The sequence below is a fragment of the Pezoporus wallicus genome, unplaced genomic scaffold (genome assembly GCF_028554395.1).
Source record: "Pezoporus wallicus isolate ANWC-B61680 ecotype Strahan unplaced genomic scaffold, APGP_CSIRO_Pwel_v1 contig_8692, whole genome shotgun sequence".
Classification (NCBI taxonomy): Eukaryota; Metazoa; Chordata; class Aves; order Psittaciformes; family Psittacidae; genus Pezoporus; species Pezoporus wallicus.
In genome coordinates this window covers 579,399-599,007 of record NW_026642640.1, presented here as the reverse complement: position 1 = coordinate 599,007, position 19,609 = coordinate 579,399, and the positions used below count along the sequence as shown (strand labels likewise).

Sequence of the window (19,609 nt, the reverse complement as noted above, 5' to 3'; positions counted from 1 at the left end):
TTTTTCTGGGTTTTTTTTTTTTGGTTTTGAGCACAAACCATAATTTTAATAATGTGAATTAAGTAGGAGAAAAGCAGTTTTACTGAAAAAACACCCAGTTATTAAAAACTGCTTCCAACAGCATTAGGGCGTAACGTGGAAGCTCAATGCAGAATTTCATGGGGAAGATTAAAGATTTAAGTGAAGAGCATGTTCCTTATTTTCCCTTTAGAAAACTGCTACTTTTTTTTAAAGACCCCCCTTTGGCTCCCAAGGTTTTCAGTGAGACTGTTGCTGCAAGGTGCTGTCAGTCTAATTTGCTTCCTCAGTCAGAATCAACTCAAATCACTCTCAGACCATGGACTGGCCTCTGAAATTAAAGCCATAGCTGGATTTTTTTCTCAAGCATTTCTAATTAAACTGCTTTCCTTTTCCTTTAAACACCATTCGTGAAACTGGGACCTAGATCTAAGATGTTTTCATTCAGCTCAGTCTCATTCTTGTTCATTCTAGTTTTTCTCACACAAAAGTTGTTTTAGCTCTGCCAAGGGGGTCTAACCAGCATCTATCAAGTTGCAGACAGCCCTATTTTGTGAAATGCAGTCCTTAATGCTCCTTATGAGAGCTGCTACTTTGCAAGGTTGTCACAGGGAAGGACAGTGGTCCCTGGGTCTCAGTGTGAAGGGGAGACAGAGAGCAGAGCTCAACTTGTCTCTGTGTAGGGCAGTGTTTTCTCCTCCTAGGATGCCAACTCCTACCACAGAGGCAGGATATCACCTACCAAACCAGAGCTCTATTGGCAGGCAGGAGCTTGCAGCTCTTGCCAAGTCTTGATTAAATGTGGGAGCTTATGGAATGGCAAAGGCAAGGAACCAGTAAGAATACTCCAAATTGTGGCTTTTTTGTTTCCAGAAGGTTTCTCACTTGTAACACAAATTACAAGATGCCACCTATTTTATAATAGAGGACAAAAGTCTGTGGTGATAAATGGCTTCATTTATCACCAGCTATGGAAAGATGACTAATTTTCATCAACATTTCTGGGAGAAAAAAAAACATTCCACTGTAAAACTTGTTAATTTTGAGGAACGGGAACACACAGATTTTTACATCACCTGCTATATTTTGAAGGATCTTTAAAATTGATAGGGAGGTTAATTTGTAAAGTATTACAACACTCAGCAGAGCTTTCATGCAATAACTTTGCAGAAAAAAAGACTGTAGAGATTTCATACAAAAACTATGAAGTTTCAACCTTGATGTAAAAAGCTTCTTAGCTTTACCCTTGAATTAAGGCCATGCTGCAGTTTGTTGTTGCGGTGATTCTTAGTTGCTTTCCACTTCTAGCAGGCTAACTTGTGAAAGCAACATAAAATGAGAATGGTGAAACTTGCTTTCTTTTATATCATGGCCATTACAAGAGAGAACGTAAAGGAGCTTAAAATGAGCATATATATTGTAGTTTCTGGGTGCTTTATTCTGACCAAGATAGATTAAAATAACCATGTTGTAAAGGAAGATTAAGTTCCCAAAAGGAATCTTAGAGATTTAAATTTTATGTGTGTGCATAAATATACAAACATATATACGTGTAAAATAAACTTATTTTGACCCTTAGTTTTGGCTTTCTCCCATTCAGTAGCAAAATGAATGCTTAGGAATTAAGATACATCTCCATAGTCTCTAAATGGTAAGGTCCTTGTTAAATGTAGATATGAACAAACCAGTATAATTTTATGACTATTAATCTTTATTGGGTAAATGTATGTTTTACAAAGTAAGCAAACATTCCTAACACAAGAAATAATTTTTTTTTCAGGTTTTTCCTACTGTGAGCATTAGCTTATGATGCCATATATCTCATACAATTTGTGCACTAATTCCAGAAGAGTAACATTATCTCATTACCTGGTGGGTGGATTTTCGTTTGAAGGCATGCCTGAATTTTACTAAAATGCTTATTAAAACAACAAGGTCACAGGTTTTGAAAACCTCTGTGATGCAAACCTGACCCAAGTTCATAAAGAGACAATAAAACTCATCAGATGGCAGTTCATTAATATTTTCAGTGGTTGATGCATAAAACTGAAAAATCACAAGTCATAATCATCAAGTATCAACATGCGTTTTTCATCATAAGACATGGTTTACATACATTAGGAGCATGTACAAGGACATATAAATTCATAGGGCAGATTTTGATTGGTTTGCTCTGTGTCATGCTACTGATAATCTGTATCCAGTATAAAAGAATTTCATATAAATATTTTCCTAGTCCCACCTGTTTGTTATACATTAATAGCAGGTAACATCTGGTTAAAATGCAATGTCTGTTAAGATGTGATTTATATTTCATTAGATTGTGTGTGGAGAGCCAGAATGTGCGGAAGATACATTCAAATTTCAGTGTTGTCTTAGTATGTTTGGTGTTGTTTCAGATGAAAAGAAAATAGCGAGGCAGGATCTCAGGTACCCAAATTCTGAAAAGCCAGTGGCAAATATTAATGCTGAAGAATGGCCCAGTTCACTGTGACCAGAACTTCTGAGACAGCCAGTGTTTGCTTTCACCAGTTAAATATTGAACTGACTTAGTTGCTGCTTTTCCCGGCTGCAATGTCTTTTCCTGAAATACTCCTTCTTGGAAAGCTGCTAGGAAAATTGTATCAACAACTTCACTGTTAAGTAAATACACAGTATTAGAAGGTACATCCTTCTAAAAGAGCTCCAAGCTCCACAACACTTGTGTTTTCTGTTTGTCCTGTGGGCATATTCCAGCTTCTCCAGCATATATGGCTGTGCTTTGACTCCTTACATTCAGTTACATCAGGTTTTAATAATTTTAAGGCTAGGAAGAAAAGTTACATTCCCCTGTCTGATCCCCATTACACTGCATGCTAAATTACCTTAGCTTCAAGCTACTACCAAGGCAAGAATTACTACCACTCATTTTTAAGAGAAACTGAGCATAAATATGTACTAAAAATCTGTGAAAAATGACACCAGATAAATCTTCAGAGGTTTGAGATGGAAATGCAATAAACCTGAATCCTTGACATCTGTATATTCACATTTTTTTCTTCTATTTGTAAAGCTCATTCTAGTCCAGTAAAAACTTCTTCATTTAAATCTGGTCTCAGCTGAGCCCACTTATAATTCTTCTAGGTCTGTTTCCATGATGCAAACTTAAATGAACACGTAATAAGAACTAAATGAACAGAAAAACTTGAACTGATTGTTCAATTCCTGACTTACTCAACTGAAGTATATTTAGAGACAGAATTGACTTTACTGTGCAAACTGCTCTCTAAATTATTTTGAATCCTTTTCCTTTAGGTTTTTTTAGTCACTTTGGAGATGAGAGCAATAGCAACCTTTAACGATTCACTAGATACAACACAGAAGACAATACATCTGTGAATCTGTGTGTCAGCTACCCAGTGTATTCAGCTCAACTCTGATACACAAATAGCAATGATGGTATAGCATCAGTACAAGCCTTCTTGATCTTTCAATGTTGTAGTGCTATTCCACAGTCAAGAGAAAAATACCAGTTCCAAAAGAGAAGTTTTGTCAGATAAACATCTATTGGTTTTACTTGGTTTCAAAAAGAAGAAACCCAGCAAAGGTGGAGAAGCGCTGATGGTCCCCATGGAGGGCTCCGTTTCCCATCCGCAGCCAAACTTCATCTCCCTTGGCAAGTTTTAGGACTGCACTGTTTCCTGAAGTGTCTGCTTTCCCTTTTGATTCATAGCTAAGAATTAATATTTTAACAAGTCATCTGTTTGTTTCTCAACAATGACCAAGAAAACAACTTAAAAAAATCAAAAAAGCACATTGTTATCCTGAGCAAAACTTTCTTGAAAGGCTCACAAAAATTTTTTCAGCTTTATGAGGAAATTTTGGCATTTTTCTGCATTTGATTTCCTAGTCAAATTTTGCACTTTACCTTATTGCATCCTTTCATTCCTTTCTGAATTTTAATTTATATATTATTTTCCAGGGTACAGGGACAAATTTGTTGTGTAATATAAAACCCTGCTCATTCACCACAACACTCCAGGTTTTTTCCTGTGCTGCTCTTTCGTTGGATTCATCCTGGCTAATCTGAAATGCCTTCAAATCAGGAGTCTTGTGTGCTGAGCCCCTGTGCTCCTGGCACAGGCAGTGGGCAGAGACAGCCAGCTCACTCCATCCTGAGGCCTTTTCATGGGAACGTAGGTGCGTTCAACACGGGCTAACGTGCTGCCTTTGTGTTAGTGTTGGCTCCCTTTCTTCCACCTGTTGTTCCACCTTTTCTGACATCAGTGCTTCAGAGGAAAAAAGTTGAGCACTTCTTTTTTCAGGAAAGACCTATTGGGAAGGAAGCAGCCTTTGGTGGTGTTTCAGGTGTGGGCTGTTGATGAAACCTTGACAGCATAAATGACCTTGCTGTCATCTAAGTGCCTAAAATACAGTGTAATCCATCTAAGCTTTTGTGTCTGTTTATTCAGGCTCAGGAGAGAATCTTGGTTTTGGTATCAGAGCCCTAGTTGATATTTAAGAAATAATACTTTTTCTCAAATACTGTATATCTATATATTGATTTTTTTTTTTTTTTAAAGATCCTTCTGGCTACAGGCTACAAGCTTCTTGACTTGATCTTTATATAAGTTGATAAGCTAGAAATGGATTCTATTCTTGGTGACCATCAAGCTAACATAAAGAGTTCAGAAATCTTTTGTTCCAACTGTGCTAATGATAACAAAGCCAGTAAAAGGAGGACCTTTGCTTCTTCCTCATCCTCACCACTGCAGTTTAATTGCTTTCCGCCTTTAAAGTAAATTTTTCTCCAACTAATCTTTAACAAGGCTGTAACTGAACACTCCCATTATGCTCTTTTTCTGACAGGCAAACAGAGGATGAAGATAGGTTTTAGCAGAATGACAGCATGTTACCACTGGACTTCAGCCCTTACTTGCAGTGCTAATTCCTTTTCCCTGAGCTTTGAGGGGCTTATATTTAAGGCTGAATTTTAGGTCCAGGATGTGTGGCAGATATGATCCATATTTGCAAGTTGAAGAGTGCAAAATACAATAGTTATTCTTTTTTTATTATTTTGCCCCCCAGAATTTCTTCAAACAATCAACTTTCCATGTTTCTTGAAATATGAGCAAGCTAGCACATCTGTGCAAACATGTCTTTAGCATTAAAATGGCATGGTCTTCACTTACCTGTACAAGCTGAAAACTGTATTACCATTATGCATCAGGTACACATACACTTCCTCCACATCTTCATGTTTCATCATATTGAAGGTGAAGAAATACACCCCTAAAAAAATACCAAATACAATGCATTTGCTTTATAGAGGGGTAGTCGTGCTATAGACCTGGGCTTCTTGCTTAGGAAACAACAGCTGAAGCCAAAATTGCCTTCCAGTTGTCAGTGGGTGTTTTGCTTCTGTTTATGGTGTGCCAAAATCTGGTTAATTTTTATTCTGCATATGGCAGGGGTTCAGGCACATCGTGTTCCAGAGAAATGACTGTATTTGAACATGGCAGGACCGCTCATCCCTTCCTTCTCACTAAAAGGGACATTTCCTGGAGGCTGATTCTAGTAACCCTTCTGTCACCTTTTTTCCCCTCTTTCTTGCTCCTGCCCTCTCCCAAAAGGGTGGCTCCAGGCCAGATAGGGCTCAGCCTCAGAGGCTGTCAGTCAGCCAGCATGTCACCTGGGTCAGGCAGGGCAGAAGTGGTTTTAGAAGCACGCACTGCTGCTCACTTGGCCTTACCCCATCTTGGACAATGCAGACATAGCCACCACTTTCCCTTCTTGCACAACATATCCTTACAATAAACCTTTATCTTTTTACTCTGTCTCTGTCTGAAAGTTGCCAACAGTGCAACCATGGTATGTACCATGAGCTCTACAAGACTCCCACACACAGGAGACAAGCTCCTGGTTCCTGAACAATTAGTCTGTGGCACTGACCCTGCAATGGGAGCTTGAAGTTTGCATCAAAGTCATTAAATTATTGAGGGTCAAAGTTTATTGACATCTACATATGCATTAACCTCAAAAGGAAGCAGCTGTGAGTACACACCCCCATAACTGTCAGTAAGATGTGCTACAGCATGCCTGGAAAGCCTGACTTCTATTTAATTGAATGTAATTTCCCATAATAGTGAGTAAATGAATGGCAGGGTGAGAAAGGCCAAGTGAAGGAAGATGGCTTTATGCTTTGCTCAGACATGGTTTTGATTATGGCCCTTCCTCCCCCATCTGCTATTGTTCTTCTTGTGCCACAGCTGTGTAAGATGGGGGGATGGATGCAGCTGAAAAATCACTCAGGAAAAGCTGTAATGCCTCATTTCCAGCCACACATCTCTTGCAGGCCAGCTCACAGCTGAACTGCTGTGAGGAAAGACAGGAATGAAGAGAGTGACTGGAGGCAGGAGGCGGCAGCTGTGAAGCTGCTGCTGGTGCAACATCAAGACCATGGTTATCACAATGGCTGAAGGTCTAAAGGCCTCAAAGCAGATGGTCCTGCTCCTTCCTCAGCCCTGGCCATGCCCCTTCATCCTGCCTTTGTGCCAGCACTAGGCTCACTGGCTGGCAAGCCCTCTCTTTGCTCACCTGGAAGTAGGCAGCAAGAGCTATGCAAAGTGAGCCTTATGCACTTTGCCTCTCTCACTTTTGAAGTTTCTCATAATTATTGACCCCACTTCTCTCTATAGCTCCCATAATTGCTTTATTTAGTTTTGCAAACACTCACCATTCACTGGAGCACCAAATCTACCAGTCATGACATCAAAGAAATTCCCAACGTTGGTTTCAACACTGCTGAAGATGATCCCACTGTTCTGGTTACTGAAATGAGTAGCCATGGAAGCCATGAATGCGACCTGCAAAAATGCAGTTCTTACTTGGGCAGTTGTTCACAAAATGCACACATGTAGTGGAATCAGAATGTTTTTTCTGTATTTGTAGCCTATTTATTTTCCTGACAGAGATGTTCTTCTGAGGCTTGCTCCAAGGCTGTTAAACTCCAGTAACAAAACTCCCATTGAATGAAACTGGAAGAGGGCTAGACTTCTTACATTCAATTGGACTATTCATAACTGTAAAAGTAAGTGTATGGGCAAGTGTTTGCAGGTCAGGACTTTCGGATTTTATTTACTCTAAAGTCTCTCTAGAATGATGCAACAGAAAACTGGTATTGAAATGGATGATGTTTCCAACAGAAGTAATTTAATTCGTTTTTTATATATTCCTCAATGCATTTAGATTGGATATTGCTTTTAACTGGGTGTGTGAAGTACATAATGTGCAGTAAAATCCATGCACATTAATGCTTCTTGATAAGCTACCTTCAGAGATACGTTAGCATTTAGATCCTTTAGAAGTGGGGTTGCTGGTGCTCATCATTCAGTGCTTCTTCTTTCTAACCAGTTGCCCTGTGGCCACAGTCACAACAGAGAGTGGTGGGGGCCAAAAGGGGAAACCAAGAAATTGGAAACTCTCTTCAACTTCGTGCCACACTTCCTGCAGTGAGACCTATTGGCTGTGGAAGATGTTTCGTACGAAGCAGTGCAAATCCTCCCACACTGGACAGTTCAAATTACCCTCATCAAGATACCACGGAACATCCCTGACAACTTGTGTAGGTCTTTTGTGCGAGTCTGTAGTCTGACTGACAGTAAATGGGGTACAGGGAGACTTGCTGCATTTGAATGCCAGAAGGTCACATAGTGACTTGGCATTTTATCTCTATCTATTAACAACTTCTTAGATGAGAAGTGTTAAATTACAGTTATTACTGCCCATTGCAAAAATGACATTTTTAATGAGATTCCAGCTATACCAATACTAAAAAAATATCCACTCCAAACTTCTTTTGATTTGAGATGGAAGGGAGAATGAAACCAAAAGAGGCAAAATCAAATGCCAGTCCAGATCCAGCAGTGCAAATCATTAGCCATCTGCTCAGAAATTTGAGGAGCTCCAGATGTGAGCTGAAAGCCTCGGCTGATTTTCCTTATCCCTGCATGATGGCAAATTGTTAACGTCTTGCTTCTCAGCCAGGATCACATCGAAGTTCATCATGTGTTAAAGGAAAGCAGCTGCAATAGCAGCTTGATGGAATTTATTACTTTTTGTCTAGATTCCATTTCACATTCTCTTTAACCCCAAGCTACTTTTCTTGGGCTGATGAGAAGAGTTGAAAAAGATGTCCTTTCTCCCTGGACCTCATTTTGAAGTAGCAGATTGAAATGGACATAACAAGTCTGTCAAAATAATTCTGCTACTTCAAATAGTATTATATTCAAAAGTGTTTTTTCCTCTAACTACCCCTGCTCTAAAATTCTTAAGCAGGATGTTAACAAGAAATGATATGCTATACTGCATAAAGAATTTTTGAACACCGGTTAAAAACAGTGATGGAATTTCACTTGGAAATAGGTATTGCAAGATGAGCTTTTGTAATTCATCCCCTTTCATTGTTTAGTTTTTAATTAAATTACTACCACTATCTTTTTTTGTAAAAAAAAATTAAAAAATATATGTTGCTACCTCGTTTTAAAATTACAAAAGGATTTATGTTGAATGCAATTACAACAAACATGTTTTTAAGACACTCGGCTATAATGGCAATTCCAGGTAATTCTTTAAGAATGTTAAGATAATTCTGCTTTAATACAAAATTTCAGTAATTTTTTTAACTATTTTCATTGTAAATTTTATTCTGTGCAATTATCCTATCTTCATGCAACGTAGGATAGAGAATTTAAGCACACACAATGCCAAAAAATCCAAAGCCATTTTCCCACCCTGCACATGTTGGTTGTACTGTTGGTTTTGCTGTTAATTTGTATACCTTTTATGAGGATATAAACCATATATGAATGACTATTAATAGGAAACAGTATTATCCAGTTAATATGTGTAGATCTATAAAAAGATCAGAACTGCCATTTTCCCCTCAGTGTTTGGAAGTGGGATATCTTTTTGTGCATGTTTGCTACTCCTGTTTTGTCCCTTCTATAGTGAACTTGGTTTTGGGGGTATGAATCAGGTCAGGTCTAAGACAATTCCATTAAAGTGTCTATGTGTTAGTGAGGTTGCAAATTCCCTGTAGTTTCTGAGGATCTGTATTCTCTGTGGTGTCTGAAGTCACATTTGCCCAAAACCAGCAGTGACTGATTAAGCTGAGTTGTGCTTCTAGATCGTCAGTAATTGCAACAGGATCCTAAATGCTTCTATTACACGTAAGCTTTCTGAAGCTGAATCTGAGTGCAGTCACTTGTTGGTGCAAATGCACCTAGTACCATCTGAAGTTCTTTAGGATTCCCACACACACTATTGCTACACTGCAGTCTACAGAGTGGACAATCCCTTTCGCAACAGCAACCAAGGGTCTTAGTTATCCAAGTCCCATTTTCTTTCCGTTTCCTTAACAGACTACATCACATCAGCACTGTACTGCAGATATTTATATATACACACATAAGCTCTCTGCCACCTTCCACATTCCTGGGACATGAAGGAACTCTAATACAAAACCTATAGGAATAAGCCAACACAGTGCTGAGCCCAAACAAATATATCCCAACTCTCATCAGAGCTTACCACCTCAGGCTTGCACCTATGTTTTAATGTTCGTCTGGCTTTTGGGTAGTTCATTCATAGGCAGAACCCGCATGCTTCTCAACATGTTTAAGGTATCTAGACATGCAAAGCCACAGATAGCTACTGAGAGGTTTCTTTCAAAAGCAGAGAACTTCTGTCTGCACTTGGAGGTTTTGACCCCATGGTTTCAAGAGCTGGATACATACGCTTTTGAGAATCTCACAAAGGCTGGCTGACCTGAGAAGCATGTGCCCGAGTGACTCCTTTACTCCTTTTGTATGCCATGGGAAGCGCAGTTATGTATGTGATACAGCTTGACAGAAAAATGATAGTCCCGGCTATTCTCTTTTAATAGCCCAGATACTGGCTTTCTGCCCTAAAAGGGAACTGTGTATGTTTCTTGCTGCCCATTTCTCAGCTGGATTCTTACTGTAAAGAAAGGCTAAGCTGTAATGTCTGCCTTTTCCAGGAAGATCTGACAAAGCACATTTGTCAGTCATGACAAGGGGTATATATGTCTCTCACTATATTAATTTACAGGGGAATTTGCTTTTTAAGTATCTTACAGTATTTAGATGCTGTTTTTCAGAGAAGAAAACCATAACCAGAGAACTTATGCAGCCAACACAAGCCAGAGATTTTGTACCTGTAGCTCTGGAGGAATCCCAGGGTAACCCTTCTCCCCTTTGGGTCCATGATGGCCACGCTCTCCCCTTGGTCCCATATCTCCTTTGTCTCCTTTCTCGCCTTTGGCTCCTTCCTGTCCAGTTGCTCCATTATTTCCATTGTTTCCATGATTCCCTTAAAGAAAACAGAGCTTTCTGTTTAACTTAAATAATTTTATATAATATATTTTAATAGATCTGTGACAGGGTCCTTTTTCACCAGTTTGCAAGACATGGAATTTTCAGTATCATAAACCCCAGACTGAGCTGCGATGGATAAGAAACAGCTGTGTGGTTAAACTGAATGTGAAGGTTCTGATGAGTAAGTTTCCAGAAGGATGTAGATTAATGTTTAAGAGTTAACCTTCATGCTGTCTTTGTGTTGCTGGATAAACTGTCAATGTCTCAAGTCATTGTGGTATTGGGGAAATGTGGAAGGACAAGACCTCAGCAGACTTGAGGCTCAAGGAAAGAGAAAGCCATGGCCTACTGGTACATACCAGGAAGCCTGCATAAGCACTCTTCCTTTTGTGTATTTCCTGATAAGCTGTGTTAATAGAATAGGATAATTTTGAAAAACATTTTTCTGCCTTTAAAACATGTCCCTGGCTGTGAACTATCTAAACGACCCCTCTGAGCAGAGGATGCTGCTTAACTGAAAGGGTTTGATTGAGTACATTCTCCTAGATTTAAAGAAATACTTTTTTTTTAATTGAAGCTTTTCTGGGTTATATATTTCTTGCACAAGTGTCACTGTAAAAACATATTCCTGCATCTGATGCTTAATGAGGGAATTACTGAGCAAACGTCTGTGCGACTGACAGAATTTTGAAGTTGGCTAGAATCAATGAACAATTATTATGCCTACCTGAAGCAAAAGCCTGACCTTTCAAGTAATTACTCATGGGATTAGTAAGTGTCACCATTGTTCTAATTCTACCTGAATTGAAATTAGATTGTCACTTGGCTTGTTCTCTGATTAGTCACTCTGGTTACAAATTTACAAGAATGATGTTGTTTGATATGAAATCTAATGGATAAGTGATTCTTCAGAGTTTTTGTAGTGTGAAAATTAAAAAAATACTTCAAACAAGGAAGCTAAATGGTGGAAGAAATAACCCAATTTTTGTTTGGATAAAGAAATCAATAACTACTAAGAGTAACAAGAATGATCCTTCGTGTAAAGACAGAACTACTTCTCTGTCAGTTCAGAACAGAGTCATTTGATTCAAACAAGAGAGAAGCGGTTGTTGTCATTCCCCTTATGGGCACAAGAATACGAAATGTGGCAGGTGAAGGAGAAAGAGAAGTTCCAGGGTGCAGAAGGTAAGGTTGCTATCAGCCATACATTTGTGGCATCCTGTGGTGACAAGAAGAGTGACTGAGAAACATCCCCACATAAGAAAAGAACAAAGCTGAAACCGGGCTGTGTCCCAGTGTGTCCACTACAGCCTTGAAAGTGTAGGTCTAATACAAACTTGTGTCTTGCTTCTCAGAAGCCAACAGTTTATTAATGTGTAATGCAGTCTTTCTGGACAAGAGACTTCACCATTAGATATTCTTACTTCTGTAATGGTACTTTTATACAGGATTGATGCATGAATAGCTCACAGTAGGCTAATACCAGGTATGCCTATTGACCTTATTTTGCCTAACATATAAAATACGTCAATGTAACAGTATTTCAGTATCTTGCCAGCTGAAGCTAGTTCTTGAAACACTTAATTCACTCAGATTTAACTTCATAACAGTCAGGTTTAACTGTTACTGTAAACTGCTTCTACCCAAAATCACCACATGGATTTTTGGTGTGTATGCTTATCTGTCATGTTTGTTTACTGTCAGTATATTTGTGAGGCAGAAGGATTATGAAATTGCATTTTTATATTATACATATAAAATGATATATACATATTATATATATTATATATAACATATTAGCTTTTGAAGATGAGGCAAATCTGACAGTCAGTGACATTTTTGGGGGCTGGAACTAGATGCTTTTAAGGTCTTTCCCAACCCTAACCATTGTAATTGAACCGGTGTTCATTTACATTATATGCATGCTGTAAGAACAACAATTTTCAAATCCCTGAAGATAGCTGTAACAATCTTACCCCAACAGCTATCTTTTTCCCTTCTCTAGGCTCTTCTTTTTCTCCTGTTATCAGATAGCCTTTTCTTGTGTATTCTGTTCTGTGTGCATTTTTAACTGTGGGGGGAGAGGTGGGGAAAGGTACTTTTTTATTATGGAAGACAAGAAGAAGGAAAAGAAGATATTTCTATGAGTGAAGCATTTTTTTGTGCGTCTCTGCAAAATATTGGCTAGCAGCATGCTACATAAAAAAGTTTCTGAATGCAGCACACAATAGCATAGCTGAATATTCAAAGGTTATCGCAATAATCAACTCCAGCGAACAAGTTCTTCCAACTTTAATGGAAGTTTCATGCTGCTTTAAGAAGTTAGACCAATTTTGCATAGAAATGTAATAAGAGTACATTCAATATGAACTTGTGAAAGCTGAATTTTAATAAAAATGGGTTTTCACTGAGGAAAGCTGTAAAGTTGAATTGGAAATCTCTGTCTCCACAGAAATGATAGAAAAATTTGTTGCTGAATCTGTCATGAAACACTGATATTTGGACAATTCTTTGATATTTCATAGAATAGCCTGTAACTTACAGCCTGAAATTAGACTGATCAAAAAATGAACTAGACTTCATCTTTACCTGGCATCCCAGGGGGCCCTGGAGGTCCTGGGGGCCCTTGGTAGAGTCGAACTCCAAAGTCACCACGGCAGCAGGAACTGCAGTCTGGATTCTGTGGTCCACTTTGTGGGGGCTAAGTGCGCAAAAAGAAGCTTTAAATAGCCCATTCATTGAGGGCATCAATCACATGCATGTCGATTACAGGGTCTTCATTATATATTCTCTGTTTATATATTTGGTAAGTTTTCAAAACACTTCTTATGTGGGCTGAAATCTCCCATGCTTCGGTTGTCCCTCAAGGTACTATTTTTGGAAAATTTAAGGGAATAGCTCTTCAAGCGTTCTAAGTGCTATATGGATATTTAAAAAAAAAACAAACAACACTTGTCAAATAATGAGGGGGTTAAAAATAAAAGAATACCAAGTAATGAATGTTGGAGGAGTATTACAGTTAGGTTCCCCTATCCTGCTTTTCAGTGATCCCACACTTCAGCTGACCTTTGTTGGCAAAAAAGTGGTAAGACATAAAGGGAAGACATAAGACATTTGACCTTCAGCAATGAAGTATTCTCTACTAAACATAAAGAAAACTATGTTGGACCACCCAAAGGAGATATCAAAAGATGTATGTGTAGCATATTCCTGTTTGTGGCCCTAGACGTGCATATTTACAGGTTACTAAACTTGGGAGAACCTAAAAATGTGCCAAGAAACATGACAAAATTTGACATGACCACAACAGCTGGTGTTAGGGCATTTGATTATCTTGTGATTGTGTGTATATAACTATGAAAACCCATTACTATGCTGAAACTAATATAGTAGCATAAATAAAGTAATGACTTTATTATATGCAGCTCTACTACTGTAATAATAGTTTGATAATAGCTTTGTTTTGGTACTTTGCTTTTCTGTATTATTGTATTTATACTTGTGGAGTCTCATTCAATCCTGGCTGGATTTTGTAACTAGGCACTTGTGGTGATCTATTGGTCACAAATCTCCTTATGGGTCAGCTGAGGTAGAGGTCCAGAATCTGATTTTATTTCTCTACCTCCATCTCATTTCTGCCTCTTGTTTCTGTTTCTTACAATTCTTTGTTATTATCATATGGTGCAAATATGCAGATCTTCAATTCTGGAGGGGAATAATTAACACTAATCTGACTACTACTTTTCTCTAATTGTTCTACTGTTTGTTTTCTTCCCTTTTTTCCCACTCATCTGTATCATCATCAAATTATTTGCTTAATGCAGACCTGTTGGTTTAAGGGCAGCAAACAAACCTCTGGTGGGATGGAAGCTGCCAAACGAACATGTGCTTTATTCCTGCCCTCAAAGTCATCAATTGGCTTGATCTGAAACCCTAAAGCTTTTGGCCCATGTTTTTATCAACACCACGCACACCCCCTGCATGCATTAATTTCAAGAGGCTTGGGATTTTATGTTTCTGGATACTTTCATGCCACTAAAATACTGCAACTGCTCCAGTAGAGCAGACTCATGTTCTCTGCAGCTGGAACCACCAACTGAAGCTACCATGGGAATAAAAGCTGACCTGACAGCTCCACAAATACAATTCGTATTTAAAGAGTTACAGAAATGTTAAGATTTGCCAGTGGGGAGAAGGTCTTATTTATGGGTTTTGATCAATACTATGCTTTTTACGTTAATTCTGGGTAAGGTCTATACTTTATGAGAAAAATTAGTTCTGCCTGTAGGACTGTCTGTTCCATGAGAACCTGTTTGTATCTTTCCTGCTGTTTATCTCCTCCAGCTGTTTAGGAAGAACGTAAGTGACAATCACAAGGTACACTCTTTATAACATGAGAGAAGTAGCCCTGCTTTCAGGTCATTTTCAGTCCCTGAGAGGGAGCCAAGTACAAAACAGCTGGAAGTCCGCAAGCATTTTGCACCATCTGAAATGCTAATGTTGTGCTGAGATTAAAATCTCCAGCTCTTTTTTTACAGTGCTCCATATTCATGTCTAATTAGAAGGCAAACTATTCACAAACCTGCCAAGAACAAGTCCTAGAAATATTCAAAAACTTAGAACTGTGGCTTGTAGGGGAGGCATGAATCTAGCAAACTGGACTGCATGTGAGATTCTGTCTGTGCAGGTATGATTTGTCTTCTTTATCCAATGCACTGAAATCCTGAACAACATTGTTAGCTAACCAGCTATGTTATTGTAAAATAGGTACTAGTGCTGGTCATAACCGAGTGCAGTTTGGCATTACCTCTCAGAAAGCTCATCAGGTTTTTAGATCTGAAATGAGGCAAGTCCTGCCAGACTGGTTGTATGAGAACAGTTCCACAGACTTCGCAAAAACTACTTACTCAAGTCATATGGTAGTACTGACTTACTATCTTTACTGATCCTTTGACTGGGAGGAGAAAAATCTTCAGCCAGCTGCCAAGAATAATGAATATTGAGTATACTGTTTTAATCTGTAAACCCAGAGAACTTAATGAAGAGTACATTTAAAGGGAGAATGTGTTCCTAAAGTAAAATTACACTCAAATGAGACAAAGAGATTAATTACAACCTACTTGCCAAAGGTGTCCTATGCAGCCATTTGCCCATAAAGTCTATCACACAGTGAATTCTTGTCATGGCTTTCAGACCATTAATATGATTTAGGAGCTTATGAAATACATCTGCCACATTGATATCCTAATACAGATAGAAACCTGGAAATATTTCTGAGGCTATTTGCTGAATTTCCTGTGACTTAGTGTGTAGGAGGCAGTTCTAAGCAACAGAAGGTCCATAAAGTTCTCTTAACTTACAGCTGTGAGTGAATCTTAATTGGAGAGCCAGTCCTTTTTCACTTCCTGATTAACCTTATGGGTTTCTGATATATTGTCTAAGACAATGCAGAAGGCAAGTAATGTACATCCACCATTCTTGGCTCCTGTTCTGAATGCAAAATAGTATGTCTCTGTGGGGCTAAGGCTCTCTCCTTGCCCCTTCCCTAGAAAACAATTAAACAAACCAAATTTGACAAAAATCAGGGTAAAACACCAGTAGGCAGAGGGGTACTTGAAGATTTTCAAAGAGCAACTTGAAAAGGAACAATATGTCTGGTATGGCTCTCCCCAGTCACAGAGTTCTTGCACTTGAGAAATGTCATTGTACTTTATGTAAGTTACCAGCAGGGTGGAAACTGGCGTTGTACCCAGTGCAGCAAAGACAAATGCTATTGTCTCTATTCCACAACAGGGAATAGGACCATTAAACAACTTTAGCAATAGGGATAACTTCTCTAACCAGACCTAAAATAACCAGGAAAGTGAGGTGAAACAGCTTTCAGATAGCTCAAGAGGAAGAGAGAGGTTTGATATGAATTAAAATATGTCTTTGTTCCTTCTCTGCCTGAAAAACCCTGGATCCTGGAGATGGAAAATACCTATTGTGTCAGCCATTCTGTGATGGATTATCCCTGTTGTACATCTGCTAGTGCTCCATTTCATTTCAGTAAGCCAAAAATTGCATCATTTCCCCAGCAAAGATTGCTTCTTAGAGCAGATCTGGCAGGTAAATGACTGCCGTCAGCTGTACTTGGCCCTGCTGGGTTTGGTTTTAATGCCACAGCCTCTTCCCCCAGGCAACTCCAAATATGTTGCATTAGATTCTCTGATGAGAGACACATGCACCACATGCACAGTGACACTTTCTGTGAGGGGAAGTTTCACTCCTAAAACAGTTTTAATTTTGTATTAAACCCTGCATTATCTGAAATTATGTCAGTTTAAAGGAGAATCTTCTTAAAGTACCAATAATATATGGTCTGTAGTATGCAGATGCACAATTGTCTCTGCAGTAGAGAGGTACACAGACTAGCTGGCTCATTTAACTGTATACCTGATGGCTTACAGTGTTTACATGCTGCAAGTGCAATTTAACATACCTACAATTAAATATCTATTTTACCGAATACACTGGAGGAACATACAACTCCTTCCCAAGAAATACAAAATGCAAAGCACTATGAAATTTAAATACAGGGAATGTAGTGGTGTATTAAACCTATTCCCATACTTGGATGTGTTTCAGTTATTCAAGCCTAGAGCAGGATTAAAATCAAATCTCTTCTCTGCTGAAGAATGTTATTATTCAACACTTTTCTGCATGTCCATGATTTTTAGAATTCAAAAAATCATCATTTGATCTGAAAGAGTTTTAAAGAACAAATTATAGAATGTGAACTATACAGAGCTCAGACATTTGTATCAGCAGTAGGAGCAAAAGACTCAAGTTCTTGTTGTTTCTAAAAACATCCATCCACAAAAACTTTGTTTGAGTGGAATTTTGTTTTGCCTAGTGCTAGAAAAAGCTTCATCTTCTGCCCTTCAGATTTTACCTTCTAAATTGGACTGAAATATATTACGTATAATGAGATTATGTCATTTTCCCTTTGCTGTGAACTAATGACTGTAAAATCTAAAATGCTATATAAAGGGCATAGAAAGACTCCCAGCTTAAAATGCAGATACTATAGATGATTTAGTTTCACTCTCAGACTTTTTTCCACTGAAACTGTCAAGTTGACATATTTTATTATTAAATCTACTCATTACAGTAGTATTGGGTTTTCTCAAGCTATTGTTATAATAAAAATTTTGAACACTGAGAATTTCATTGTGATTGTCTCAAGCTCAAAAATATACTTTGTATACATAATTATCAAGCAAACTTATTCTCTGCTACTTCAATCTTTCCACATACCTCCAGAAATTATGACATTTTCCTTCACATCCAAGTGAGATAGCAGAATCTAAAACTTTAATACATTAAATAAGTAATACTTTGACATAATTAAGAGACTGTATATCATAATATATGACTGCACAGGATCAGAGGTTCAGCAAAACAAAGGGCTGCTGTCTGTATTGAAACCAGTGTCCCCAGCCACGACTGGTTCTACCAGCTCATTTAAAGATCCTATAAAGCAACCAGAAGGATACAGACCAATACACACTTTTAATAAAAGTATTTCATAAATATATCACTAATAATCTTAGCAAAAAAAAAAATAAAATATCTCATTAGCTTTAAAGATATCTTTAGAAGATTAATTCAGAGTACCTGGACTCTATCTGAGGTAGTCAGTTCTACATCATCTACCTCTGGTCTCAGGACTTTGTGGTCTGTAGAAGTGCTATTATCAACAGTCCACTCTATAAGTTGACTCCGCTGTTTCAATATTTCCCTGCTTCTGGAACCTTTATGGCCAGTCTGGTGATGACTTTGCAATACTTTGGCCACTGGATTATAAGATCTTCTGCTCACCTCCATGTATTCATCTTGACACAGGCAAAATGGAAGAAAAAATAAAGCTAGCAGATGCCAACTGATGAAATCCTTCTCTGCCATGTTATTCAAAGTAATTTTTCAGGAGTCCAGCAAATGCCTTGCAGGAGAAGCTCTTTGCTGCACCAGGAGCTATGTGGTCCTTTCAGCTTTTCCACTAGTAAGCCTGGCACTGAGACCAGTACCAGGTTTTATACAGTTGCGTGCAATAAATAAAACTAAAAATGCCAAAGTGACAGGATCCTTCATCCAAAATCAGTCATGCTCCTTTAAACAAACCAGGCATTATTCACCACTTCACCACCACAAGGAAAATTGATTTGTATGCTGGAAATGACCACAGCATTTAACGGACTCCCGTGGTTCCTATTTGGGGGCATTAAAAAATGTAGCACCTTTTTTTTTTTGGCATGTTTTTGTTTAAGTGTGAAAAAATGTGATGGAAATGGAGAACATGTGGCTAATGGTTTACGCTCCTTCATTAGACATGGAAAGGCTGTGAATTCACATTCTTAAATGTCTTTTGGACACAGTCACCTTCCTTATTTGCCAGGAAATTCACACACACAACTGCGTCAGCCCAGTTTGAAAAATCCTTCCAAGAGCAATTAGGAAACAAAAGCACAAGAGGAGCTTTTGCATATGATCCTACCCCAATGGCTGCTTCTGACTATGCTTTTCATTCACTGAAAGAAAAATATTGAATTTCTGTCAGTTGGCCAACGGTGGAAGCAGACTGGGTAAGTAGTTCTGAAAAACTGGATTGAATTCAGATTCACAGAGCCCCATTTCTCAGCATTAGTTCAACCTACCCAGCCAGGCAGTATTTTCTCCCTTGAGTTCCCAGTGTTTTCCTAAATGCAACTGCCAAACCAAGTTTTATGTCTTTGCTGCCAAGTAAATAGATTTACTGGGGACTTATTTCAGACTAAAAGAATCAAATTATATAGGTATAATAATATCCTTTTATTTTTTGAACCACCCACTAGTATCCTCTAAAACCACAACTGCACAATTCAGTGCTGCAAATGCATACACATCCACGCGCACACCCAGCCTTCCTTAGAGCAAGTAGCTACTTGGCCTGTGAGAAACCTTTCACCAGTCTGTGGCTACAGCATTACTGAAGGCATCAGTCCCAGCTTCACATTGTGATGGACTGGCTCACACTTAAGTTGTTCAAGACTGACCACCCTGCTTAGCATTTGTGTGGGGCTCCTCTATGCTGGATGAAATGTGAAGGCTCTGGTACAGGCTGCTACCTAGGAACATCTGTAGGATGTAAGGCTCAAGCAGCAAAGATTTTGAAAGGGGCTGTTGCTTTTCTGTCT

At 38.6% G+C, this 19,609-nt stretch overlaps 1 protein-coding gene across 2 annotated transcripts; it reads right to left on the bottom strand.

The window, feature by feature from the left end:
- Positions 1–1,708: 1,708 nt before the first annotated feature.
- C1QTNF3 (C1q and TNF related 3) lies at positions 1,709–18,593 on the bottom strand. 2 transcript variants are annotated; one of them, XM_057431150.1, is made up of 6 exons: positions 18,054–18,593; positions 12,984–13,095; positions 10,235–10,389; positions 6,734–6,863; positions 5,190–5,289; positions 1,709–3,730 (listed from the first exon to the last, which is right to left on the bottom strand). In XM_057431150.1, the coding sequence occupies exons 1-6, from the start codon at positions 18,339–18,341 to the stop codon at positions 3,571–3,573; spliced, it is 945 nt and encodes a 314-aa protein (XP_057287133.1). In that variant the 5' UTR covers positions 18,342–18,593; the 3' UTR covers positions 1,709–3,570. The 2 variants fall into 2 exon arrangements, with proteins under 2 accessions (XP_057287133.1, XP_057287134.1); XM_057431151.1 differs by having other exon boundaries at positions 18,258–18,573.
- Between the last annotated feature and the right edge of the window lie 1,016 nt (positions 18,594–19,609).